The following is a 26,463-nucleotide window of genomic DNA, read 5'->3' on the forward strand; positions in this document are numbered from 1 at the left end:
CAAGTATTTTTCGCCAAAACTGGTCCCTAGTCGGTTTGATTGTAATTATCTACCCTAGCCCTCTTCCTAATACTTCGTAAATACTCCTGTAAAAATAGTAGTTGTCTCTCTAAATAAGAGAACGTTACATTATAGGGGGGCTTTGCCCCAATAAGGTAAAAAGAACTAATGATATTGTAAAATTACTCTAAAAGCTTTTTGGAGTAATTTTACAATTCCACTAGTTCTAAAATTAGTCTAGAATTTTAGAATCCACCCTACCATCATCCAGCATACCAACATTTTTACTATTATTCACTATCACAGTTTCTAGACATATCATAGTTTTTACCGCTTGCACTTATGTTCAGTATGAGTCACTTCATGAGCCGTTGGGGGGAGCACTACGATATAGACGCCACGTACGAGGAGTGCGGGTATCATGATGGCAGCGTCCCCGGGCTTCATAGGCACGCCGACAGGTCACTCCGACGGCTCCACAAGCTTCCCGCCCTCTCAGGAGGCTAATCACAGCTCAAATGAGGCAGCAGGCGACGAATTCGGCTCCTTCGCAGCGGCAGAGCGTCTTTCGGACCCATTTGGCGACGTGTATGGTGCCGAGGCGGACTTCGGGGATTTCATGGGTCAAGAACAGAGTGATGTTCCCTCTGCAGGTGGCGACAGCTCCTCGTTGATGTCGTTCTCGCCTGTAACAGCCCCAGCGTCGTCCACAGCACCACCGAAGCTGTTGCCATCTATCAGCGGCGAGGTCGACCCATTTGCGGACATTACAGGGGGCCTGGGGGCTGCAACAGATTCTCCAGAGGTTGCAGCGCCTAAGCCGGGGACTGTGGAGAAGTTCCAGAGTCACACGTCCACTACAACCGGCACTATAGCTCCGACATCTACATCGTCGGCAACATCAGCGATCTTGGACTTGGTATGGGGCAACTCGACGCAGGACACAGAGACCAACCCACTGTCAATGTCGTCGACGTCCGTGGGTAGTGCATCGGGCAATATTAGCAGGACAGCATCGTCTCCGAGCGGGTTTGCGCTGCCTCCACCGCCTTCGACGAAGTTCGCAACGTTCCCATCAACTTCTGCTGCTGCTACTCCAGAGGCTTCAGTAGGAGACTTGCTGTCGTTCTCTCCGGTTCAGGCACCAGCCTCAAGCGACCCGTTCTTTGGTATCAGCAACGAGACAAGTGAGACTAACGCGGCGTTCGGCAATGATGAGCTCTTCACGTTGACAGCGACGCCGCCACACTCGACGACGTCTTCATCGGCTCCGACGTCGTTACGTGGGTCGTTCGCTTCGATGCACGAGGAGTTGAAACCTCCCGTGCTTTCTCCTTCTACTCCTGAGTCTACGGCATCACCGCTTGACCCGTTTTCTGAGCGTACAACGCGATCTTTCGGCTCGTTGAATTCTTCTTTCGTGAAGGTTGGGACGATGGAAAACGCCGCTCAAAAGCACGCGTCGTTTGGTGGATTTATATCTGCTAAACCTGAGGCGGGGGCTACTTCCAGTGTGGCTCCGTCGCCTTCGTCTGCTCCTCCTTCGTTGCGCAGCTCATTCATGATGACTGAAGAGTTCGTGGGGTTTGCGTCTGCTGCTGAAGAGTCTGATGAGGTGGATCCGTTTGCAGAAGCAGGACTAGCCGCACCCGTGGAGGTGCCTTTGGCGGAGGCTCTGGCTGCATGGAATACGTCGGCTGATCCAGCCGTAGATACAGAGGAGGGGGAAAGCAGTCATGATGGCAAGTGTGAAGAAGAGGTGGTTGCTGAAAACAAGAACGAAGAAATCCAGAGTCCCTTAACGGATGGTACTGTAGTCACTATTGAGCAACGAAGCGATAGCCCAGATATCATCGACCAAACAAAGGCAGAAGTATCCAAGGAAGAATCCCACGATGATTGGCAAGAACCGGGTACTTCAGATCACAGTGACGATGTCGTGACCGATGATGTATTCGCACAAGAGGAGCTGGCTGCGCCCGCTATTGATTCACTGGCTGCGGTTGCTGAGTCTGAGAGTCCATCTTTTATGGCATTTACCGAGGCAATTGAGGGGATTGCTGCCACAAAGAGTGAGGATTCCCCTATAGCTGATACAAACGATGACGAAGTCCATGCTGGTGTCCCAATATCGCCTACTGATGAAGTCGTCTGGTCAGCTGCGGAGCAGTCTACGATAGAAGAAAAAGCCGATCATTCCGAAACGAAGCCGTCCGACCCGTTTACATTCTCCACACCAACAACAATCGAAAGTCTCGAAAGCGCTGGCTTTGGATCGGGCAGTGGTGTATCAGACGAGTCATCATCTCGCCACGATTCGCTTAGTGCGTCACCATCTGTATCTGATACTGCACCTGCTGGCTCCGATAACTTCGACGAGGGTGCTGCGGTTGAAACGCTCACGGAAGAAACCCAAGATAAGGCAAGTGATGATGAAGAAGGTGATGATTTTGGCGGCTTTGGAGGAATTGAAGCAGCCGCACCTACGACAAGCGCTACTATTATCCCAGACGCGTCCCCATGGGGCTCTTTTCCATCGCCAACTCCAGTACAGAACATGCTGCTTGAGGACGAGGACGAATCGTTTGGAGACTTTGCTGGAAAATCTACTCCTGTTTCTGGTGCTGACGACTTTGCAGATTTTGCACAGAGCACAGAGCTTAATGATGACGACGAGTTTGGCGACTTCGGTGACTTTACACAGAGCTCTGACGACAAAGCTTTTGGCGAGAACGACGATGGTTTTGGCGACTTCGCCCCAGCTGTGGCCCCGACTTCTGTGGAAGCAACTCCCTCGGTCATGTCAGTTCCGTCGTTTACGAAGACAGACTTGTCGTCTTTCTTTAAAGAGGCATTCGCAACAGAACCTATACCGACCAGCTCGGTGGAGGAACCCGATAGTCCAACTGAAGTGAACGACGCAGATGCTGCTCAAGACTCTTCAACAGAATTTATTCAATACGTGTTTCGCAGCATGTGGGACGAGTATATCTCCATCGTGGCTGCTACCGGTCGTCAGTCTTCATTGTCTGCTCCAGAACCGAACGATAGCGGGGAGCGTGTGCGTCTGTGCACGAAGACTACGCGTGCATCCAAGTATTTAAAGTATGTGCTGTCCGAGAAGATCCAAGAGGCTGCTCGACAGAACGGCATCTTCTCGCATGGCTCTGAAAAGCACCAAACGTATATCGGGTATGCTGCCTCCGGTGATGCTGATTGCATGCGGTCTGCTCTCAAGGAATTGCAAGACGCACTGTTCCACAGCTCGGTGAACGATGCCATGATGCGGATAGCCAAGCAGGCTGCGCTGTCTGCCAAAGCCAAAATTGCCGAGCAAGCTGCTCAGCAGCAGGCCAGTTCGCGTGGTGGGTCCTTATTTTCCACGACGCGGCACCTTCTATCACGTGGAGGTGCAACAGCAGCGCATGGTCCGAGCAGCAACGACAGTAAAGGTGACCACGCAGGCGCAGACACTCCTACCGGTGCCTCGGTTCAGAAGCTCGCTCGATTCTCGTTCACTAACAGCAATGATGACGCTGCAAATCGTGGTACTGGAGAGGAGAGAGGGTCGGAAGGAAGTGATCACACCGGACACAGCAGTGGAAGCGACTCTGAAGCACCAGACAGTCGGACCCGGAGCCAAACTCTTTCAAGTAGCAGTAGTAATGGCGGACTGATGAAGAAATTCCTTTCATTCGGAAGCTCAAGGCACCGACCGCGATTTGTGAATCTCCGACGAAAGGGCCAATCTGGTGAGGAAGTGCGGAAGATGGAGCTGAATTTGGATTCCATCAGTGGAGGCTTGGACGAAGTCAAGTGGAAATGTGCCATGTTCCTTTACGACGTGGAAGAGGTGGCGCATGTGGCGCCTTCGCAGATTAGCATCTTGTCGTATCCAAGCAAGCAGCCGCTGACAGGTAAGACCGACCGGAGTGCGTTGACGAAGCTGGTGAAAGCGGACACAATTTGGACAGTAGATATTGGCGCCAATCACAGCGATATGCTAAACGAGTGGTGAGGCACGAAGTGAAATTGAAAACTGCGAGCTAAAAAGTGACAAAATGCACAAAAAGGATTCCAATGTTACTACCTCATTCTGCCAAGAAATTTCAACGAGTTGCTCCAGTTGCACGCCAATAGCAGCAACCAATTCGCTAAAATAACTTGCGTTTCATCCGAGTCCAGCACGACCTATAGTACATTTAAAAGTGCCATGAGAACATGTAGCATCATGACAGCGACTATTTTCGATGCGTGCTTGAGATGATGCTCACCTTCCCAGTTGAGCCAACTAAATGGAAGCCATGCACGCTATATCACTCTTCAAACCGCTGGAGAACAAGGTTTCAGGAACAGTAGGTCGCAATGGATGAGGATGCCCGAGATGCTGGTCTTGAGACGGCAGTGAATGAACATTCGATCCAAGTCGAACTCTCGCCGAGGAGTAAACCTGCATCCATTTTTCACAGATTTGGTGCAGTGTCGGATGCGTATGAAAACACCATGTTCGAGAACGACTTGGTCATGCTTTTCCCGATACGTGAAGGTGGTGAACTCAAGAAACCGGAGTTGTTTACCATGCAAGCGTTTGTCACTTTATTTCTTGGAAGTAACTCAAAGCACAGTCATCGTCCTTTCCAGCGCGTACTTCGAACCGCACGCTGCTTTTTGGACGAGCACGGAAATGACATGGTGGAAACACACAAAGGTGGCGGGGATTGCGACAGATTCGACATTGAACAGCAAATACTCGAAGCCGAGTACAAAAAGTTTGTTGGCTCCACCGAGTCCACGACGGAGTGTCGCTTCTGTGAACTGGTGGCCACTGCCATCTCTCGCCGCGTGCAGCTCGCTTGTGGTCTCACTACGAGGATGTTTCTCAGTGTTGACGGAGACGAAATCATCATGTCGGTGAAGTCAGAGAACGATGATCTGCGTGTGGAGGCTGATCGCACCAACTACCGACTGCAACTGAGCAACAAGCCGTTCGATGTCATGCTCCACAGAGATAAAATCTCGGATCTGCGGCGTGAAATTGGTGCTGATGCGTGGCAAAAGTCTCTAGTTCTCCTGCGAGACAAACGGGGCACCGTCAACGACTCGGATATACCGGAGCTGGATCCATTTCTTATCTCTCGCGGCGATGAGATCCACCCATTAACTCGTAAAGCTCTTCGTCGCTGGGGACACCGAGAAGAAGCTGACGGCATGTTCTCAGATGACAGCAACCACAGTCAACCCGCGTGGAGTCGCTTCTGGACGTCCATCTTTTCGATACACCACGACCCGATGACGTACTTCGCTCCATTCGCCGATTACCGTTACGAGCCCGAGTTCCAGCCATATTTCCGCCGCTATCCGATAAACTGGGGTGGGACAAGAGAGCAGACATTGTTTACCCAGAAGGACCGCATTCGTCTCGCGTCGGGTATCGTGGATCGACACATTAACTTGGATGCACTGCAGGATGCAGGATATCTGAAGAGTCAAATGTTTGCACTCCACGATGAAGCTGCGCTGGATGAGTTGCGTGCGACGTGGGCTTTGAACATGAAGATGCTGTACCAGCCTCTCCACAAAATCCGGTACTATTTTGGAGAGAAGATCGCGCTCTACTTCGCGTGGCTCGAGTTCTACACGAAGATGTTGCTGTTTCCATCCATCGCAGGGATTATCACGATAATCTACGAAGAAGAACAAGATGATGAAGGGAACAACAATAACCGGGGATACTTCTTGATCGCCTTCGCCATCTTCGTGGTCATTTGGTCGTCGATGTTCTCCGAGTTCTGGAAGCGGAAGAATGGTCTTCTCGGGTCGCTATGGGGGTGCAAAAGGTACAACGAGGTCTTCCATTATCGTCCTCAGTTTCGAGGAACCAAGAGCTACAACCCAGTCACCGATGCAGAGGAGCTAACGTACGAGAGCCGAGCAAAAAGACACCGCTGGTTCGTCGTGTCCATCACTGTCGTGACGTTCATGGTAGGAATTGTCATCATTGCGCTGGTTGGGCTGTTCGTGTTGAAGCATTACATCAACGACAGGGACAATCTTCGGAACGTCGACATCAAGTACCGAACGCCACTGACGCTGGCTGTGACTGTCGGCAACGCTATCCAGATCTTGATTCTAAACATGGTCTACAGACTCGTTGCTCGTAAGCTGAACGACCTGGAAAACCACCGCACAGACGTCGAGTACGAAAACTACCTTGCGATCAAGGTGTTCCTCTTCCAGTTCTGCAACTCGTTCGCTTCTTTCTTCTACATCGCGTTCATCAAGCGGGAAGTGGAAGATTCTTGTCTGTATAGTGACGACTGCATGAAAGAGCTGCGTGATCAGCTGTTGGTTTTGTTCCTCGTTCGCATCGTGGTAGGTAATACAACAGAAGTAGCGATCCCGTACCTCAAGTATCGCTACCAGCTTTACGCTGAGGTCAAGACACAGGAACAGGACAAGAAGAAAGCTGGACATAACTTGATCGAAGCTCAAGCGAAGCTCGCACCGTACGAGAGCAACGAAGCCTTCGAGGACTATAATGAACTGGCGATTCAGTTCGGCTTCCACAACTTGTTCGTCGTGGCCTTCCCACTCACACCTCTGCTAGCACTGGTGAACAACATCGTGGAAGTGCATGTGGACGCATCGAAGCTCTGCTTTGGCTGTCGTCGTCCGTTCCCCGAGCCAGCCAAGAGCATCGGCGTGTGGTTTTACATCTTTCGCTTCATGACGTACATAACCGTCGGGACGAACGCGGCGCTTATCTTGTGGACGTCAGACCTCTTCGAGAACTACAGCGGAACAGTGAAGGCTTTCAGCTTCGTCGTTGTTTGGCAAGTCGGCTTGGCGATCTCGCTCTTCATCGAGCGGACGGTGCCTGACATGCCCAACCACCTCGGCATGCTGCTGGAACGCTATGACCACATTGTAAACGTCGTGATCAAGAATCTTTCAGAGGGGGATGTATCGCACCTCAAAGAGGTGTCGGAGAACTTGGATCTGACGATCTACCCCAACGATCAGTGGGAGGACAAAAGTGGAGACGTAAAACAAACAGTACTCGAGATGCGCAGCCAAGAGAATGAGGTGCGCGCGGCTAGATACCCTCATCACGACCTGGAGACAGTAAACGAATCCATGCCAAACATCGACAACGAATCCACCGTGTAGATTCATAGCTTAACGGCATCGCCTTGCATAGAGATTTTCATAGTCGATCTTCGTTTGAGACTTTTCCAGGCGTTCATTAACCACAAAGGAGGCTTCGTGGACTGAAGCGTTGTTCGTTAGTACTTTGGCCAGGAACGATAATTCTGAGCGTGTAGTATTGCTTCCAGAGAAAAGTCAGTGATCGACTGTGAGAACGGAATCTTGCACCAGTTGATCAACATAAACTCTGAGTCCTCCGATCTGGGCGTTGAGCTAGTAGCCGCAGCCGCCAAAGCTCCGCAAAAATATCGGAGCACCCGACAATCCACTCCAGCAATTATTCCTTCTCGCCATCCTTCCGAAAATGAACAAGAGTCGGAAAGACGATCGATCTCATCGCTCACACGTTTCTCCAATAAATATGCATTGCGTAAAGCACGATGTTGAACTTCGATTTTCTCAATCTCTTCATTTGAGAAACGTTTCTCCAGGCGGATCCTTTGTTGCTGCATAATCCCAACAAAATCTTGGTGTCTCATTTTGCACAGCGTATTCGGAAGGAATGTTGGCACTTGATAGATCGTCCGGTTCCATTCAGTGGAATCGTTGTTATTTTCAGCGATGATCTGACTGAGTTTTGACAGCACAGTAAGTACAAATATGCTTGTGACATTCACCAAGGCCTCGTAAGTATCCGGCTGCAAGGAATCAACTGCGCTGTTGGCGAAGTTTCCTTGAGACTTGAGGAACGTAGTAGTCGTCACAGGATTCAGCGAGAACGAGCCGATCACGATATCCTCACAAGACATCGAAAGAAACTCCGAGGGGATGAACGGACCCGCCGCGCCAGTCATCATGGAGAGATGATTCATCAGATCGATAAGATGTTGACGATCGTGCGGAAGTCCTTTGCCACTGCTCAACTGTTGTAGGATACTATTCACTCGGCCAGTCACGTTGGTAAGCACGAGTGCAAGTATCCACCACTCTGGCGGTGGGAAGCCAACGTATTGAGACTGCTGCGAGCACTCGATTACATACGCCTGATTTGTCACGAGCCATTGAAGAACTTTTACAGTGGATTCCCACGATCCTTCAACCAATTTGGGGCAATTTAATGCCCTCAGGCTCCGTAAATGGCTGACCAGAGCGATCATGGTATTAGTAAACTCTGCAGTCAAGATGAGTCTACAAGCCTCGCGCATCAGTTGACTGAGTTTACTTGAAAGGCTGTAGTCACAATAGATAGATTCTTCGCATTCTGCAGCCAATCGGTTCATAATTCTCTCCATACACCCACACCGATCATTTAGCAAACTAACTCCAATCAGCTTCGTTCTCCACTGCGGTGCAATGACGTTAAGATATCTCACCACTAGGTCTACACTCTCGTCTGTCATCATTTCATCCAGCACCACAATTCCGATCAAGTGTACACTATGAATTTCCCCGCCGTGTTCAAATCGCACTCGAACATCAATAAAAGAGGAGCCAGCACAGTTGCAAAGTTCCAGCACCACCGCAAACGCCCACACCTCTTTACCTTTTAGAATACCTCTCAACCTCTGCAAATTCACTGCACACGCAACTCGACAAAGATTCATCACTCGTCTCTCTGTACATTGTCCGTTCTCCGTAGCCGAGATCCCTTCCATCACGCCTTGATACAACCCCGCAGCTTGTTTAAACGACACGCCACCCGCCACATACTTAACGCAAATGTTCATTTCTAGCCCAGAGTCCACTATGACAGCATATCTCGCTTCATTCTCGTCCAGATTCTCGTCGTCCACCTCAATCCACTCAATCTCCTGCATCTCAAAACCGTTAAACTCAACGTCATCCCCCTCTATACCCCGTAGTAGCTCATCCACAATGTCTTTATCCACCAGGAACGTCCTCGACCGCTTCATCGTTTCCACTACCGCTGTATTGCGCTCTGACACCTGCTGGTCACCGATCTCGACTGAGGTTTCCACTGTATCGACTCGTGGCCGTGTGGAGATGGCTAAATTGGTTGGAAAGAAGCGGCGCTTATCTTCGTCACTCAGATCCTTGTACTGTCCCCAGCGCAGCGCGTGCTGTTGCTCCAGATGCCGCCGCATATTGTCAGGACGCCAAGGAGGCGAAAAGCACTGTACTTTTGTCTTACGCTTCCGGCGCTTGGCACCCTCTGTCTCGTCGCGTTCGAAGGCGCGGCACATGAGACACACAGCTTTGGTAGGCACACCAGTCTCTGGCTCGCGCTCTGCTACTGCCACCGCATATTGGAGCGCCCAGAGCGGCCGGAACTTGCGCGCGGGCTTGTCTAGTTGCATGTACAGTACTGTAGTACTATTTTGATTGTGTAGAGCTGGTGTGGCTGGTGTAGCATTGGTGTAATGTTGAAGTGGATCCACAATGACAAGCAGCGAGTGCAAGGCGTGGTTTGTCTAAGTAAGCAGTTGTATTAGAAACGGATACAAGCACAAGAGAGGAGAAAACAAGCTCCTCCTCTCTGAGTCTCCACCACACGGCGCAATCAGGAAGGTAGAAGAACCTATGTCTATGCTTAACGGGAGTGCGTGTTGCCCTGGCCACGCTTGCCCGAGTTCTGCCACTTCGCCAGCTTCGGTACCGATATCCGGTCGGCTTCGCCAGCGCGACCCATCTTGGCAGCCTTGCGCTGCGTGAACCGAGTAGCGCGCTTGGCAGCGGCCATGGCAGCCTCGTCGCCGAAACCAGCCTGATCGCGCGGGGTGACCAGAGATTGTGAGCGGTTCTTCGACTTGGAGCGCATTGCAGACTTGGCACGAGCACGCACACGGAGGTCGGAGCTCTCGGTCGCATCCTCCATGTCCACGTCCATGTCCTCGCGTTCGCGCTTGCGTCCACGGCTTTCGTCACCAGCCTTCCTCTTGGCCACCACAGCCTCGGCATGCTTCATGTGACTGGTATCCACGCCAAGAGCCTCCAGCTCCTTCTTGGTCTCCGTGAGAGTGCGAAGCTTAGCACGAACCTTGCGAGACACAGTGGTGTGGTTCTTGTTCTTGTTCTGACGGTGCTCAGCTACAATAATGGCCTTCTTCTCCCGGATACGAGCCAGCTTGTCCTTCTGCTCATCGTCCAGATCGCTCATATCCTCGTCGTCATCCATAGGAACATTGTTCTCCATAGCTTCATCCTCCTCCTGTTCCAGAGCCTCCAGACGCTTAAGAATATCCGGATCCACAAAATCGGCAATGTTCTTGCCGTTCCAGATCTCCGGGATGGCGTCCTGAGTCCAGTCGTCGTTGCGAAGCATACCCTTGTAGTGCTCCTTGAAGTTGTACGAGTACACGCCAGCACCCCCGTTGGCGTTCATCTTGTCCTTAAGCAGCACACGCGGCGCCACACTGTTCGGGTTCTCACGAGCAGCAATGACACTGGCGGGAATGGAGATCTCGCGCTTCACGTCATCACGAGCCACAGGCATAGCAACACTGAGACGGTTCAGTACATCGGCCACCTTGTTGCCCTTCACCTTGGAGTTCACACGGTGAGCAAGCAGCTCATCGCAAGCGTAGTTCTTGACTTCCATGACGTTCTCCTCCGAGTGGTTCGACATGGTGAAGAACTTGGCCTTGGTCTCCTCCACGGCTGTGTTAATCATGTTCTGGTGGTGATCTGACAGGGCCTCGAAGCGCATCTGATCGATCTTGTTGCACACGAGCACCAATGGCTTGTTGGCGAACAGCGGACGGATGTTCTCGAACAGACTCAGCTGCTGCTCGATGGTGAAGCCGCACTGCTCGGAGATGTCCATAAAGAACAGAATGGACGCCTGCAAGTGAGCCAGCGCCGTGACAGCCTGCATTTCAATGGTGTTACGGTCCTCAAGAGCGTGGTCGAGGATACCAGGGGTATCGATCACCTGCCAACGCAGATACTTGTAGTCCAAGTGACCCACGTACAGAGCCTTGGTTGTGAAAGCGTAGGGCTGCACATCCACGTCGGCGCGCGTCACCTTGTTCATAAAGCTCGACTTACCCACATTAGGGAAACCTGTGACCAGCAGTGTGCGGGTATTGGGGTCAATAGAGGGAAGGCGCGACAAGTGCTTGCGCACCTCCTCTAGGTACTCAAGCGAAGCCTTCTGCTTCTTAAGTAGCGTACACATACGACCAAGAGCAGCACGCTTAAGCTGCTTGCAGCGGTAGAGGGAGTCACCGTACTTGATCATACGCACATAGTCCTTAGCAATGTTGTCGATAAGGGCACGAGCCGTGTTAACCTGGCCCAATGCGAGCTTGTAGTGGTCACGGTCGTACAGGATGTTGATGAGATCGGCGTAGAACGGGTGCAAGTCATCGAGGCGCGGAAAGTCGTCAATGATCTGGCTGAGTTTTTCCTGGCAAGTCTGCTGCGTGAATTTGACCTTGCGCATGTAGAAAGCGCGAATGCGCGAGATAGCGTACGTCGGGTGAATCACCGTCGGCGTCTTGCGCTGCGTGCGCGTCAGCACGATGTCGATGAAGTCATTGGCCGTCGGCACCGTCTGGATCTTCTTAAAGTTGTACACCACCATCCTGACGAGCGTAGGCTGCTACAGTTCTTCACGAGCTTCCGGTCAATCAACGACTGGCAGCAGCCTTTCACACAACAGCGTTTTGGTTGGCGCAGGACAAGTGTACCTCGTATATGGTACACCTGATAACTTGTGTTCATCACACTAAAATTATGATGGCTACAGTATGTGCACCACGCAACCCTAAAATCAGTTTGCAACTTTCGAGTGGGATACGATAGTCGTTTTCGTAGTTTCTTATTACCCATACAAACTTCCAGTAAAACTGCGCCTGCCGTCTGCTCGTGGCACCTCCGCATTACACGCAAGCAAGCCCCGAAGGAAGGAGGCGAGCTGTGATCAGTCCGCTCCGGCCCTACAGCAACTCAACGTCCGACCATGTGGACCGTTCTCTTCGGTGACAACGAGGACGATGCGGGCTCTGCGCAGCCCACGCGCGGTCCCGTCAAGACGCCTGCATCCCCGCAGCACTCGACGCCGCCCGTGACGCCGTCGCCCCTTGAGCCTCTAACTCCGTCCACGCCTCCACCTCAGCCTCAGCCGCAGCCTCAGCCCCGACGCACTAACCCCGTGCCTGAGAAAACGGGTGGGGAGGGCGATGACACGCCCATGACCATGCTACTTAAGCGACTGAATAACCTTATGGTTAAGGTGGGCGAGCACGAGTTCGAGAAGAGGACGCTGGTTGATCAGGTACGATTACGAGTAAATGTAGATAATTAACTACGTTTTAAGCTAATCTTCGTCTGCAGATGGAGAAGGAGCGAAAGCTGCTGACGAACAAGATCTCGGACCTGGAGAAGCAGATGGAGGACCTCAAGGACCAGAACGTGCAGCTCCAGTACAAGATCGAGTACAACTCCGAGCCCATGCTCATGGAGCGTGTACAGGACGTCACTGACATGCGGTACGTGGGAGGTTAGATTGATTTGGGGCTTTATGGAGTGTTTTATTTACTTTTATTGTTGTTTTATAGTGATGCGCTGGCTGCTGTGAAGAAGCAGTTGGAGGCGGAACTTCAGGAGAAGGAGACGGAGTTGAGGGAGATGAAGGCAGCGATGACCGCTAAGGACAAGGAGCTGAGTAGTCTCCGTGAGGAGTACGAGAAGCAGATTGAGGACTTGACGGCAGAGCGCGAAGCAGCGAAACAAGAGGCTGCTGACGCCGTGCGAGTGGCGAGTGAGGCTGCTAGTGAAAAGTACGAGGAGCAGTTGAAGGAGAAGGACGGCGCTTTGAAGTCCATCCAGGAGGAGAAGGAGACGCTCGAGACGTCCTTGGCTGAGAAGGAGAAGGCTCTGCTTGAAGCTGAAGCAACCACTGCTGAGATGCAGAGGAGTCTGGAGCAGGTACAGAGTCAAGGTGAGACGGACGCAAATATTGTGGAGGAATTGCGACAGCAATTGGAGCAGAGCACCCAAGACTATGAGCAGAAGCTGCAGCAACTGAAGGATGAAGGCCAACAGAAGTTGGAAGCTCTGGAGAAGCACGCACAGGAGCAGGAGGATATTGCTACGGAAAAAGTGCAGGAACTGGAGGACTACAAGCACGACTGTGTCGAGCTGTGGAAGATTAATGAGGACCTGAAGCAGCAGATCGCACTCACGTCGGCGGAGACGATGATCAAGCATGCAGAGCTGCGAGAAAACGCGCTCTCAGGTCAGACTGTGCTTCAGGACAAGGTGGCTGAGCTGGAAAATCAACTTGAGGAGCTGCAGGAACAGCTGAACCGGAAGAATCAGGAGATTGCGGAGCTGCAGGCCGAAGCTGAAAGCCGCACAATGGTCGATGGTGAGGCCTCGGGTGAAGACGACGACAAGTTTGTGGTGGTTGGTGGCGATGGTGGAGCTATCAGTATCCTCACGGAGCAAGTTGCAACTGCTCAACGCGAGCTGACTGAGGCGATGGAGCTGAACTTGCACTTGAACAATCGCAATGCGTGGCTAGAGGAGCAGTACCAGATGCTGTCGTCTGTGCAGTCTGAAGGTGACGATGAGCAGGAGGAGAGCGGGGTTGCTAAGCCCCCGCCGGAAGAGCGCATCGCAGCGCTGGAACAAGAGCTCCAGGAGGCTCGTCGTGCTGAGAATGAGAAGGCGGAGCATGTGTCGAATCTGGAGCAGAACTACAGCGCTCTCTCGACTGAGTTTGACCGTCTCCACTCTGCCCACAACGAGCTGTTGGAAGTGAAGCAAACGGACGATGCCGCACTGAACACTCTGAAGCTAGAACTTGAGTCGCTTCGCCTTTCTCAGACTGATGCGTCGGACAAAGACCAAGCACTGTACGCCAAGGATCAGGAGCTGGCGGAGCTTCGTTCGAGTAATTCGACGCTGGCTGGCGATGTCGAACGCTTGGGTGGTGTGGAAAACCAGTTGCAGCAAACGCATGACGCGCTGGTTAAGGCGCAGAATGACCTTGCTGAAGCTCAAGCTGTCAACGCGAATCTGGAACAGGAACTGAACGAGTTGAGGAGTATCTCTGCTGCTGCGTCGAAGAATGATGAACACCTAGCTGCGACTCAGCACGAGCTGAACCAGGTTCGAGCGGAGAAGGACGCCGTTGTTGTACAACTGACCCAGTCGCAGGCTTCCGTCCACGAGCTTCAGCTGAAAATCCAGGAGCTTGAAGGTATCGTAAACAGCCTGATGAATGACAAGAAGTCTCTGGAGCAGCAGCTTCAGAACTTGCAGGAGATGGCTCAGGAGAACATGGAAGGTTCGTACGAACTCCAAACTAACCTCGAGTCCACCATGGAGGAGTTGGAAAAGACTCAGGCTCAGTTGCGAGCGGAACAAGAGAAGAGTGTGGCACTGCAGCAGTCTGTGGAGGATGTAAAGCAGTCTTCCGCCTCCCGCGAGGAGCTAGAGCGTGCTCAGAGTGAAATCGCACGCTTGGAGCAGCAGGTTCGCCACTTCCACGGTCTGGAGCAGTCGCTAAACCAGCAGTTGCAGGAGGCGGTACGCTCTAAGGATGCAATCGCTGCGGAATTGCAAGCTGCTCGCTCGGAGCGCGTCGCTGCTGAGGAAGAACACAAGAGACTGAAGGTGTCGTATGAGCAGGCAACAGCGCAGCTTTCTTCTGCTCAGACTTCGACCAGCGAGCTCCAATGCACGAATGACGATCTGTCTCACTCGCTAGAACAGACTCGTGCTAAGGCAATGCAAGCCGAGCAGCAGATGAATGCTATGCGTGTGGAGCACAGTGAGATGCAGAAGCAGGTGGAGACGCTGACGAAGAAGAACCTTTCGCTGGTGTCGGAGATTCAAGGCATGCGTGACGAAGCTGACAAGCAGCAGCAGGCGGCACGTGGTCAGCTCGAGCAGTTCAAGGCGGCGCATGCGGACGTTCAACGTCAGCTGGCCGAGACTACTCAGACTCTCCAGGGTAAGGAAGCCGAGGTTGCTGCAGCAGCACAGCACAGCCAAGCTAAGGTGACGCAGTTGGAGGATCTCGTCAATCGCTACAAGGCAGACAAACAGGCTTCGGATCAGCAATTGGCCCAGCTGAATTCAGAGTGCGAACGTCTTCGCCAGGTCCAGCATGAAGCCAAGACAACAATGGAGCGTTCTCAGCACGAACTGGAGCAGATCCGCCTGCAGCTGAACTCTATTCAACAGGAGAAGAACTCTCTTGAAGCGGAAATTGGCCAGCTACGTGGCTTGAGCGACGAGAAGGCTCATCTGCTTCAGGAGGCAGAAGAGCAGAAGCTTGTGAACCAGCGACTGGAGGAAACCAACCGTGAGCTGGAAGGCTTACTGCAGAAATCCAAGGCGTACTGCGAGGAGTTGTCGCGTGACAGTGAGGACAAGGTCAGTCGTGTGCAGGAGTTCGCCCGGCACGTGGAGCAGGAAGCACGCGACGAGATCGACCGCATCGCTCATGAGAACGGCGTGTTGAGGGACGAGCTGGAGCAGCTGGCGCAGGCTCGCTTTGAGGAGACGAACGCGCACGACGAGCTCCGTGTGAAGCTTGCTGAGTTGCAGGCCGAGAACAACGTGCTGTCGGCGCGTGCGCATCGCCTGACGCAGCAGCTGTCGCAGTACACGGATCTCCCGGAAGACGACGAGTTGGCTGCTGCGGGGCAGGGCCAGACGCCCGATCTGTGGGAGCTACTGTCTTCGGGTATGGAGCAGCTCAAGGCTGACCTGGAGCTCGCCAGCAAGTACGCGGCCAGTATCGACGCCAGTAGCGTAGACGGCGGCATTGGGGACGAATCATTCACGGTCGCAAACTAGTGTATACTTGGGAGGGCAAATGTGAATGCCATGTTTTTGGTGATAAAGGTGCAGACAGCGGTGTCTAGAACGAGGACTCGAGTGGAAAATTTGTCTGCAAGGCCTCGACCTCCGCGTCTAGTTTACATATAAAATATACTTCCGTGTCCGGTACTAATCCAGTGTGGCGGTGTATTTCTGCCGTTGTCCGTGTTCTTATCTTGGCCAATTTTACTCTGATCTTGTGAACATGGGCCAAAATTACCTGGTCTCCACTTTTCGTCAGTTTGCTAGAGCGCTGACATCGCTTCAATCAACATGGCGGATATTGCTACGGAGATCCCGAAAAGTCGACTTCTAGAAGCCAAGCAGGTGTGCACAACAATTATCTACTGCTAGGCAATCAATGGTACTGATCCCTCATTTGTTGGTGTCTTTAGAGACGACAAGAAGCGTCGAAGGATGCCTTGATGTTGAAAAACCGCATCGCTCTGCTCAAGGCTGAGGAAGAAAAGGCCTGGAAAAAGATCGAGCAGACCCGACGTCGTGCTGCTGAGCTTCTCAAAGTCCGAGAAGACAACGCCCAAGCGCAAGCCATGCTGAAAGAACTTGCCTTGGAGATTGAGCGCGAGACGCAAGCTTCTATCCAGGCCAAACGTGAGCTCGTGCTAAGCATAGACAGCATTCCAAAGAAGAAAGAGATCAGCATGCAACTTACCGAGGCCAACAGACGAGAAGCGCTTCAGCTTAAAGAAGACAAACAGCGTTGGAAGGAGATCATGGAGCAACAGAAGCGAGACGAAATGATGGACGTCATCCGCCGCAAAGAAGAGATCACCAGTCAGAAGGAAGCGCTGCGCGTCAAGAAGATCATGCACAAGCAAGATATTGACAAACACAACCGGGAACGAACCTTGGAGAAGCTTCGTGCTGAGGAAGAGCAAGCGCAGCGGCACGAGGCGGAGGTTCAGGAGATGGAACGTCAGGAACTTGAACTCATCCAGCGACTACGCAACACGCAGCACTTGCAGAAGCAGGCATTTGAAGAGCTAGAAGCAGCCCTCAGTGGTGGACATGGTGCGAGTGCCAAGCTTTCTTAAACTTACTGGTTCACTTTGTCCTCACTCCATGTAAGACGCGATCGCATGTCGTTCGCGTCAATTATAAGAGCTTGCTTGCTTGACAAACCTTCGTCACCATCACTATCGTCTGTGCGTTTTTCTAGAATAGCAGGTTCGTCTGGCAGCTGACGGATCGCCGCCAGAACTTCACTCATCAGCTTCTCGATTTGCGCTTGATTGCTAGGATCCATTAAGCCTCGGTTCGAGGGTATTGCAGCTTCGTCATCTAGGAGCTCGATCTTAAGCAGGTGCAGCAATGATCGGATCATCGACTCTAGCTTCTGCTCACTGTCATCGGTGCAGCTCTTAGTTGTGGATACTGACGCAGCTAGAGTGATTCTGCACTGTGAAAGCAGCATAGAACTCCACAGTACTAGTGTATCGAGATGCTCTTCTGCAAGCTCGCCACACTGTGGCAACTCATTCGGTGATGCAAAGCCGCACGGATACAGCAGTGTCATCACATTCACTTGAAGGTCACTAACGCTTTGATGAGAAGTAGTTCCTTCTGTGTTGGTTTCGTCAGTCTCCTTTGACATCTCGTCTTCTGTCAGAAGCTGGAAAACCTCGCGCATATGCTCAAGAGCACCAATAAAACTTGTACTCATCGCGTCGATCACAAAGCGCAGTATCTTCTGAGCCATCACCAGCGACAACGCAATGGTATTATCAGTCCCTTGCTGAGAAGACGCTGTGTTGATGTCGCTAAAGCAGTTTGCTTCGACTAACAAATCTTGCGCTTCTTGAATACGAGCTTCCCCGTCGCCATCGAACCAGTAGCCACATCTCCGACATGCACTCAGTACTTTAAACCAGAACTTGTTGGTACGAGTCACCATCCACCGCTTCAGGTTCTCTTCTTGAATGTTGCCAAGGACATTACTGCAAACCACCCTGGAGTACAAGCGAAAAATATTCTCATCGCCTTCACGTATTCTGGTCAAGAACTGGAAAAACTCGCGAGCGCTTGCGGGTGCGTCTGACAGCAAGTTGTCGACTTGGTTAGTCACGCCTTCATCCTTGACAGCGTCAGGCTTGCATTGCCTCAACTGATGTTCATCCAGATTCTTTAGAATACAGAGAAGGCACCACGTCAAGCGATGAGATGCTGATGAGGTTCCAGCCAGTCGAGATCGAAGCAGTTGTCCCGCGGTTTCGGCAACAGCGAAATGAGACTTCGCGATAGCATTTCCTGCGATTGAGAGGAAAAAGCTCGCGGGGAACGCGAGTTCTTCGCTATCAGTCTTTTGATCCGTTTCCGCAGCCTCAGCTTGGCTTTGAACCGAAGCCAACAGCACGTCCAGTGCAGCTTTGATATACGAAATGTCACCAGTGTTCACAAGCAAGTGAATTGCTCGGGTCTTCGCCTTAACTGAATCAATGTTGAGAAGTACTAGGGCAGCCTCTCCATGGCGACCGCGCTTGGTAAGGAAGTCACTGTATTTCCACAATGTATCGTGAAGCAGTGGATCATTAGGCCCCAATCTCGATCGAATGAGCGCAAGGGCTTCTTTGTAAGCCTCACCACTCACTAGACAAGCAACGGCAGCTCGAATCTTTCCAATACTGACAAAATGAAAAGCTGCGCACAGCCATTAACAAAACGGCAGCACTGGTTAAGCATGAGTTAATATCAGTGTGAAATGAGATTAACGAACCTGCTTCCTTCTTGTCGCCTTGGGCGTCGAGCTGGTGCGCGTACAAGTTTGTCATCTCTCGCCATACATCCATGCCCCCCATCGGAGCGTGCGAAAGCCACGTTGGTGTCAAGGCCCCTTCCTTGGCAACGACCCGTAGCGCTTCAATGATATTACCTTGAATCAATAATGTGTTGGCAAGACTTTCCCATTCTCGTTCATCACGGAAGCGTTTGGATTCAGAAGTGAAGAAATCCCTAAGTGACGTTCGATCAATATGGGCTAGAAGGCAGTCAACCGGGTTCTTTTCCGCTTCATGCCCCACTCCAGCTACCTTGTAACACACCGAAGCAATTTCGACTGGGTTGAGCTTCTTCTCGGTATGGAAAACCATCATGTTCTTGTTCTTCTGTTTGCTGTTAGTCACTTTGGATTCATATGCTTCATGCAAGACAGCTATGTTAGCCTCTTGTCCGTTTTGCACTGCCACAGGCTCGATAGGAGGCAACGTCGCAACGGTATCAACTTGCTGAGGTTGCTTCACCTTCCCGTATTTCTTGTGTTTGGGCGATGCGTCTTTCTTCTGTTCTCTGTAATCCCAGAGACGCAACGTTTGGTCCTCACCTCCTGTAACGAGTGTGTAAGGCGACACCCAGTCAAGCGATAAGACCCGACCAATATGATGATTGAAGTGCGCTTCCCTCTGCAACGACGTTGTATTCCAAACCTGGACAGATCCGTCAGCAGAGGTAGAAGCGAGACGATTTTGGGCTAGATCAGGGCACCACCTCAAGGCTGTAATCTTGTTGGAGTGACCATCAAAGCTGCCAACAAGACGGTTTTCTTGTGCGACGCCCGATCCGCTACTCCAAAGTGATACGTTTGAGCTCATTTTCCCACAGTTGTAAACGAAAAGCTTCCCTTCTTGACCTCCGGACGCCAGCAAGTTAGCATTTGTACCATTACTCCACCCTACACAGGTTACTGACTCCAAGTGTTCGTGAAAGCGGTGTACGACTGAGTTATCTCCTGTGCTTCCACATATTTCCATCACTTCCACCGCACCGTTAGAGCGGCCGATGGCGACCACGTCACATTGCTCGTCCCACTCAAATGCGACACAATTGTCGATAATTTCGCGAGATTTCTGGTCGACTGCATCAGAATTTGATTCGATAAGATGGCCAGTTGCATCGCTGCTCCACAGCACCACCTTCACTTCATCCCCAGTGTCCTTCCTATCTCTCTGGCCTCCCTGAGCAATTAACGCTTCCTCCAGACTCTGGCCGTCTGCCTGTGCAGCCTCTAGTTGTTTTATACTCTCGAGAAAAGAGTTATCCTCATCATCTAACCCGTCCGACTTCCTCGCTTTAACAACTATCCATTGGAGTTGCTGGACCTCACTGCTGTGGCTAGTACGAAAATGGGTATACTTTTTCGTTTGTATGTTGTAAACTCCAATGCGGCCATCTTCCATACCGTACGCCAATACAGAGTGCTGGAATGGGTGCCATCGGACGCAGGTAACCTTACTCTGCAGGCCCTTCCACAGCAGATCACATTGGTAGTCACTTGCAGATGTCGCCTCAATAGCCAAATTCCATAGCCGAATTGTCTGATCCCCTACTCCAGCAGCTACAAGGCCAGTCTCAGTATTGTACGAAACACTGTAAGCATGGCCACCAAACCCAACCAGCGTCTCCAGGCACGTTGCGGCTGCTAAATTTTTCGAAGAGCCATTATCCTTCCAAAGTCGTAGTTCTCTGTCCAACGATACCGTAAGCATGGACACCACATCGCCCTCGGTCGCTAACGTTGGAGACACCATTGTTATGCTGAAGAGCATACGATTATGGCCGCCTTTTACGACCGCAGGTTTGCACGAAACACGACGATTCTTGTCTCTCGGAGCCTCCGTCTTGACAGCATCCCACTCCCACCGAAACAAACTGCCATCAAACGACCCTGACCAAAGGCAGTGCTTTCTAGAGACCTTGTCTTTGAGGCTCCATGCCACAGGTAACCACAGTTGCTTCGTTTGAGTAAACGACATTCCTTGTTTTCCCGTTGGAAGTCGCAGCAATTGGTCCAAAGCTGGTGCTTCACTCGAAGTGATCTTCCACACCTTAATCGTTTTATCTCGAGAAGATGAGGCCAACCACACTTCTCGATGTGACGTTCCATCTCTCCCATCTTGACCATCGATAGTGTTGACTATTGCCTTCCACGCGACGCATTGAACTTCCTGGTCATGACCATCTAGGCGGTGCCGCACAGTTCCTCGAGCTGCATCCACAAGGCACAAGACCCCACTGCGGTATCCTACGGCCACCAACGCTTTGTCGTGCGGAGAAATTGCCATCGAATGGATCCCGTCACCTGAGATCGGCACAAAGACGGACACTTTTCCTCTAAAGTCACAACAAAAGCACAATACCGTTAGCTAAACTACACCGGTCAGTAAGAACCGCGTCTCACATACGCGTCGCGTTCCCATGTGCTGATGCTTCCTTGTCGATCGCCTGCTACGACAAAATTCGCATCCAACGCAGCAGACACCGTCACAGCCATCACCTCCGCCTTGTGCTTCTTGTGCTGCTCAATCATCGTCAACGACGCGACATCCCTGTAATAAATCACTTGAAAACTCATTACCAACACTCACTCTCCTCATCGCCAATGCAGAATCTCACCAGATCTGCACGCTGCCTTCCTCTCCGCCGCATACGAGCCGCAGTTCACCTGTCGTGTCCGTGAAAAATTGTACCGCAGTCACACGGCGATCACGTTTGCTGCGCACCAATTGTGCAACGAATGCGACCTTCACTCCTGCATCTCCATCGTTCATCGCCTGCAAGTGACATACCTGATCAGAAAGCTCTGAATTGCTTCATTGGACTGCTAAACTTCAGCAAACCTGGTAGATAAATACGCTGTTCTTGGCCCCAAAGGCGAACAGCAGTCCAAGGACGTCGCTCCGTCCCCAGTCACAAATCTACAGGCAACAACAAAACACTCAGATTGACACTAAAAAACTAAATGTATCCTTCTTTTAACGCAAATACACCGAAGACAACGTACCTTGGAACAATACCAATTGGCTGACGGTGGCAAAAGACGCAGGTGATCCTTCCCATGCCAAGAACCCGTTGATCCGTGCGCTACATCCCCCGCAGCAGCGTCAACCTTCGTGGCTGCACTCGCGACCATCACTCCCAAATTCAAAGTGGCAGGCGCGCGGAAAAATTAATTTATATTATCCACCAATCAGCATCGACGTAACAAGTATTGTAGCTGCTCGCATCATGAGAAGCGGCGGTCGGTCCGCCTGCTACAGAACAGTAAGGCCGCTCGCTGCACGATCGGGACACGACGTCGCGGGACGCGGTACTCGAAGAGAACGCCAGTTGAAGCTGCGCTAGTTGGAGAAACTACGTGGAAAAACGTCGCAGGTCTGAGCGCTGGCTGGAGCAGCTTCGGGTCGCTTCTTGTCCGTCACATTTGGAAGTTTCGCGACCTGCACAAGCGAATTTGACCCGGTTAGGATGAGTCCCGCCATTTGCGCGGCGGGCGGTATGAGTGCGGCGTTAAGCTCATCGCCGTCTTCGAGCTGGAACTTGGGCGTGCAGCGCCGGGATCGCAAACTGTGGACGGCCACTGCCGAAAGACTGGAGGCCGACGTGGCCGTGCTGCAGCTCACGCTCGTGGAGCTGGAGGAGATGCTTAGGCAGCTCATGTGTGTTTCGCTGCCCAACCCTCGCATCCGAGGCGACGAGATTGCGGCGTTAATCACGGCGCTGGCACAAATTCTACCATTGAGCTCGGGTCTGCTGTGCTCGGAGTTCACACGTTTCGTGCAGAAGTGCTGTAGCAGGGAGAGAGTGTTGTTCTCATGTGCTCAGCTGAGTGTGGTCATGACGTTCTTCTTGAAGTTCATCAAGTCGTGTCCGAGCTGGTATACGGCCAACTCGATCCGCGCACTGGGCCAAGTGCTGCACGACAATGCCGACCGGGCCAGTAACGAGTTCGAGCTGCTGTTTGCGGTGCTGATGAAGCACTTGGACCCGTCGGGTGTGGACATTGAAGCGCGTTACGCTGCTACGAGCTGCGTGTCGAACATCTGCACGCAGGCTGGGAAGACGCCCGAGGTGTATCACTACTTTTCGTCGTTATTGCGGATGGTGGTGGAGAACTTTCGGCAGCAAGCGCTCAGTTTGACCAAGGGAGAGAACGACCGGATCCTCGTGAAAGCCTGCACTTCGAGCATGAAGTGCATCTTCACCATAATCAACTCGAACTTTGACCGCCTCAATGATCGCATTGTCGCGACTTTGCCCAGTCTGCTCAGCTCCATGCGCCAAGTCGTAGGTTATGGATTGGTACTCAAGTGTGACCAGAATGACGTGAATACGGTCGTATTCTCGTTTCAAGAAGAGATTCATCCTACCGACTCGGATTCGTCAGTTTGTGGTTCGGACGGTAGCACTGGAGGACGCCAGATCGGAGAGTAAGTGATGATAACTGGTGTTGTGAAGGTGTATTTCCATTCCTAATGTTGACTTTGTGGCTTGTATGTAGCGGTTTGTTGGCTCGGCTGCGTATTACCGTCCTGTACACGCTGGAAGCTATTGCGCAGCACTTCCCCAAAGCGATCACGTCGTCTATGGGGCTATATTTACCGGAGCAGACCACGCCGTACATGACGCTGTTTAACAACACTCCATCAGTGCTCACTCTGCTCATCGCAGACCCAAGTGAAAAGGCCAGGATCACTGCTGCGAAGTTTTTGGACGTGTTCTGGGAGAAGATTCCTCTGAAAATGTACTTTCGACGCCCTTCCAATGCCGGTACGACGGCTGCAGTGCCCACGTCGTCGATGCCGTTTGCGTCGATGCCCAAGCGAATGTCTTTGATGCTGTACCAAATGCACGTCACCTTGGTGTACTGTATCCAGCACGAAAAAGAGTCCGCACCACTTTCACAAATACTGAAGGTAAGTGAATCTCTTAACGGTAATGTAAGGTTATTGTTAATGACGATCGATTTACTAGAGCACAGCGTCGGTGATCCAGCACTTCCCGTATGGGAATGTAGCTACGTTGCTTGACCAGATGGAGCTAAAGCCAAGCCTGGGGGATATCTTGAAGGCGCTCGCGTCAAGTTTGTATGTTTCAGCAGCGTCAACAGGTACGATGAATTCTCTGCATTGTAAATGGAAAAAAAAATCGAGGTCTAACTCATTGGCGATGTTGCTGTGTTGTTAGATCATGGTGTGCGGATGGCAAGCTTGTCGTGTATGTCGGCGTTGCTCAATGTTCAGGAAACGCTCCCAGCGATCCTAGACTGGATGATTCACACAAGCGATACTGATGAAGTCATTCGAGTGGCACATGTATCTATTGCATGTGGTACGTGGCTTCTGCGCCGCCGTTCGTTTGTGGAAGAGCTCTTGCTGATGGCATCTCGGCCTGACGATTCGTCACGCACACTGTTACGCTTGGAGGCGATGTCGCTTCTGTCCAAGATTGCCAAGAACTATTCGCCTGCATTAAGTGCTAATTGGCAGAAACTTGCAGAGTTTATGCTGGCGGCTTTCCAGGACATGGATCCAAATGTCCGTCTTCAAGCGGTGAAGATACTGGAAAATTACATCAAGGGAGAGAACAGTACTTCCGAGAGCGTAGCGCCTGGTAGCCCAACCGCACAACAAACCTGTCGCGTGGACTGCTTGGAGTTTATGGCGACGCATTTGGTGAGAGCGTTCTATGACACATCGCACCATGTCCGTGCCAGTGTCTGCGCTTGCTTCACGCTGTTGGCCGCTCAAGACTGGGCCTGGCTTGGTGAAAAGAAGCATCCACGACGACTTCCAGTACTGGCAGCCAAGAGTGGTGGCTACAATGGAGGCGGCCCGAACGTGTCGTGTCTGGACTCCTATACTCGCATCTTCCTGCAAACTCCGAAAGACAGCTCCCCTGTGGTCCGTGCTGCAGGTTTTCGATTGTTGGGATCGCTGTGTCTTGCGCCCACATTCAAGACTCGTGCGTTTGCGAGTAGTGTGGTGACTCTGGCTTTGGATGCTTTGAGTGACTCTACCTTGAATGTCCGTGTTCGAGCTGCGTGGGCGCTAGGCAACGTCTGTACTACCCCTGGACCAGAGTCGATTGGTGTGACTGATGCACCGCCATTACCGCCGCCTGCACCCCCGTCTTCATTTGTTACCAAGAATGAAACCTCAACGTCATATCCACCGCTACCTCCTCAAGTGCTGTATGAGCTCCTGCCAGCGTATCAATTGAAAGTAGTGATCGAGAAGATGCTGGTGTATATCAACGACAATGACAAGGTGGCATCAAGTGTAGCGCGTACGTTGGGGCTCGTGTGTCGTTGGATTAGCTTCCCGCCATTCTGGCGCACTCTCAACACACCGAAGGACCGAGCATTGCTGGACGATCTTCTGGGACAAGCAATGGTTGTGCTGGCTGGGAAGATTAATGCGGGCTCGCCCAAAGTACGATGGAATGCCTGTCACGCCATTGCCAAAGTGTTGCTGTGCCCCAATCTACCTCTTGCGTCTGTGACGTGGGCTCCCTCAGTCTTCCAAGCATTGCTGACTGCTGTCGCGCAACAAGAGAATTTCAAGGTGCGGATCAGTGCCGCTACTGCGTTGCGAGTATCCCAAACGCGTAGTGCGTTCGGTTCTTTCTTCCAGTCGGCGCTTCGAGCTACAGTGGATGCGTTGGAGACGGCGTCGGATCTGAAAGATGTCACCGAATTTCGCTACAAGGAGCAGTTAGAGACACAGTTGTCGTTCACATTGGTGCATCTGATCCACATTGCCACCGAGGAAGACGATCTGATGATATTGGAGGCGTTGAAGGCCAAGCCTCGTGGATTTCTGTACGACTGGCTGCTGCATAATCTCCACCGCATGGTCGCGGCGATCGAGCGAGAGAGTGAAGCTGTCACTGGAGCGAGTACGATTGGAGGTGATTGCACGGATGAAAGCCGTGCGGGAGGAACTGGTGACGCGCACGATGTGAACCCCATTAAGAAAGACGAACTGCTATCGGCAGTGCGCTCGTTACTGCGCATTTTGGAGCGCCTTAACACTGACAAGGCTTACGTGACCAGCTGCGTTTCGCTCCTGCTCGACACAAAGATCGGACTGGAGCACGATGTACTATATTCCAACGAGGATATCCTGTTTGAGCTTTGAGAGGGCTACGCAGGTATCGTCATCGGTAGCAGTAAGTATCACACATAGCGGATGAGAAGAGCGAGCAGCCCTGCAAACCGATGACCACAACAATATTTGAATGGCACGCTAGTTATTATTCGGCCAAATGATTGCACCATCGTATACCTAGCTTGTCTTGGCAATATGCTTTGTACCTAGCGTCGAAAGCGTGCACGTCTGTTCCTCTTGCGACCGCCACGATGGCGGCGTTTGCGCGGCTGGCCTTCCGGTTGCTGGCTCTGGCGCTGTTTCATTTCCTTTACTTGTTCATCTGTGAGCGGTAAGTAGTACAGCACAGGTTTTGTCTCGGTCTTTAGGAAAAACTCGTCGATCGTCACCTCTGCCCCAATAAGATGCTTAGCCACTATACTATAGTGGTGGAACTGCATGAGCACTTACTTTGGCGTTGCGCTGCTTGTGTACCATTGCTGTCCTTATTCTTCAGTCGGCTGAGTAAATTCGCCTCGCCATACTGCGACACCTAGATTACGAAATGTTATGTTAAACAACAGCCACGCCAGAGTCTTCAGCGCTCGTACCTCCATGGCCGTATGATCTG

The 26,463-nt window shown here is 51.9% G+C and overlaps 9 protein-coding genes across 19 annotated transcripts in view; 5 read left to right on the plus strand and 4 right to left on the minus strand.

Annotated features, from left to right (window-relative positions):
* Positions 1-421: 421 nt before the first annotated feature.
* On the plus strand, positions 422-4,018 carry PPTG_02164 (hypothetical protein; the record flags this gene model as incomplete). The annotated part of the gene is made up of 1 exon (XM_008893173.1): positions 422-4,018. One exon carries the CDS (start codon positions 422-424, stop codon positions 4,016-4,018), a length of 3,597 nt encoding a protein of 1,198 aa, XP_008891421.1.
* Positions 3,982-9,482, minus strand: PPTG_02165 (hypothetical protein). Its single transcript, XM_008893174.1, has 2 exons — positions 4,275-9,482; positions 3,982-4,191 (listed from the first exon to the last, which is right to left on the minus strand). Exon 1 carries the CDS (start codon positions 9,465-9,467, stop codon positions 7,287-7,289), a length of 2,181 nt encoding a protein of 726 aa, XP_008891422.1. The 5' UTR covers positions 9,468-9,482; the 3' UTR covers positions 3,982-4,191; positions 4,275-7,286.
* On the plus strand, positions 4,366-7,170 carry PPTG_02166 (hypothetical protein; the record flags this gene model as incomplete). Its single annotated transcript, XM_008893175.1, has 1 exon — positions 4,366-7,170. One exon carries the CDS (start codon positions 4,366-4,368, stop codon positions 7,168-7,170), a length of 2,805 nt encoding a protein of 934 aa, XP_008891423.1.
* Positions 9,483-9,573: 91 nt separating the features above from the next.
* Positions 9,574-11,790, minus strand: PPTG_02167 (hypothetical protein). Its single transcript, XM_008893176.1, has one exon. It carries the CDS (start codon positions 11,693-11,695, stop codon positions 9,701-9,703), a length of 1,995 nt encoding a protein of 664 aa, XP_008891424.1. The 5' UTR covers positions 11,696-11,790; the 3' UTR covers positions 9,574-9,700.
* A 112-nt stretch (positions 11,791-11,902) lies between these two features.
* On the plus strand, positions 11,903-16,084 carry PPTG_02168 (hypothetical protein). Its single transcript, XM_008893177.1, has 3 exons — positions 11,903-12,388; positions 12,448-12,602; positions 12,672-16,084. Exons 1-3 carry the CDS (start codon positions 12,074-12,076, stop codon positions 15,925-15,927), a joined length of 3,726 nt encoding a protein of 1,241 aa, XP_008891425.1. The 5' UTR covers positions 11,903-12,073; the 3' UTR covers positions 15,928-16,084.
* PPTG_02170 (hypothetical protein) lies at positions 15,935-21,891 on the minus strand. Of its 11 annotated transcripts, none has more exons than XM_008893187.1 (7): positions 21,746-21,891; positions 21,582-21,659; positions 21,358-21,515; positions 21,147-21,290; positions 18,686-21,075; positions 16,625-18,609; positions 15,935-16,548 (listed from the first exon to the last, which is right to left on the minus strand). In XM_008893187.1, exons 1-6 carry the CDS (start codon positions 21,872-21,874, stop codon positions 17,009-17,011), a joined length of 4,500 nt encoding a protein of 1,499 aa, XP_008891435.1. In that variant the 5' UTR covers positions 21,875-21,891; the 3' UTR covers positions 15,935-16,548; positions 16,625-17,008. The 11 variants fall into 11 exon arrangements, with proteins under 11 accessions (XP_008891435.1, XP_008891437.1, XP_008891427.1 ...); XM_008893189.1 differs by having other exon boundaries at positions 21,582-21,691; XM_008893179.1 differs by having other exon boundaries at positions 15,935-18,609.
* Positions 16,225-17,094, plus strand: PPTG_02169 (hypothetical protein; the record flags this gene model as incomplete). Its single annotated transcript, XM_008893178.1, has 2 exons — positions 16,225-16,278; positions 16,347-17,094. 2 exons carry the CDS (start codon positions 16,225-16,227, stop codon positions 17,004-17,006), a joined length of 714 nt encoding a protein of 237 aa, XP_008891426.1. The 3' UTR covers positions 17,007-17,094.
* Positions 21,892-21,937: 46 nt separating the features above from the next.
* PPTG_02171 (hypothetical protein) lies at positions 21,938-26,027 on the plus strand. Its single transcript, XM_008893190.1, has 4 exons — positions 21,938-23,171; positions 23,243-23,657; positions 23,716-23,851; positions 23,929-26,027. The coding sequence occupies exons 1-4, from the start codon at positions 22,210-22,212 to the stop codon at positions 25,881-25,883; spliced, it is 3,468 nt and encodes a 1,155-aa protein (XP_008891438.1). The 5' UTR covers positions 21,938-22,209; the 3' UTR covers positions 25,884-26,027.
* The window catches only part of PPTG_20888 (hypothetical protein), a gene marked incomplete at its 5' end in the record, with an annotated part of 1,729 nt that continues 1,285 nt past the window's right edge, over positions 26,020-26,463 (minus strand). The window contains 3 exons of the mRNA XM_008894315.1: positions 26,020-26,244; positions 26,304-26,385; positions 26,444-26,461. Of these exons, the coding sequence (XP_008892563.1) occupies positions 26,060-26,244; positions 26,304-26,385; positions 26,444-26,461 (285 nt within the window). The 3' untranslated portion in view covers positions 26,020-26,059. The remainder of the gene's footprint in view (positions 26,245-26,303; positions 26,386-26,443; positions 26,462-26,463) is intronic.

Source organism: Phytophthora parasitica, assembly GCF_000247585.1.
Source record: "Phytophthora parasitica INRA-310 unplaced genomic scaffold supercont2.2, whole genome shotgun sequence".
Lineage (NCBI taxonomy): Eukaryota > Oomycota > Peronosporomycetes > Peronosporales > Peronosporaceae > Phytophthora > Phytophthora nicotianae.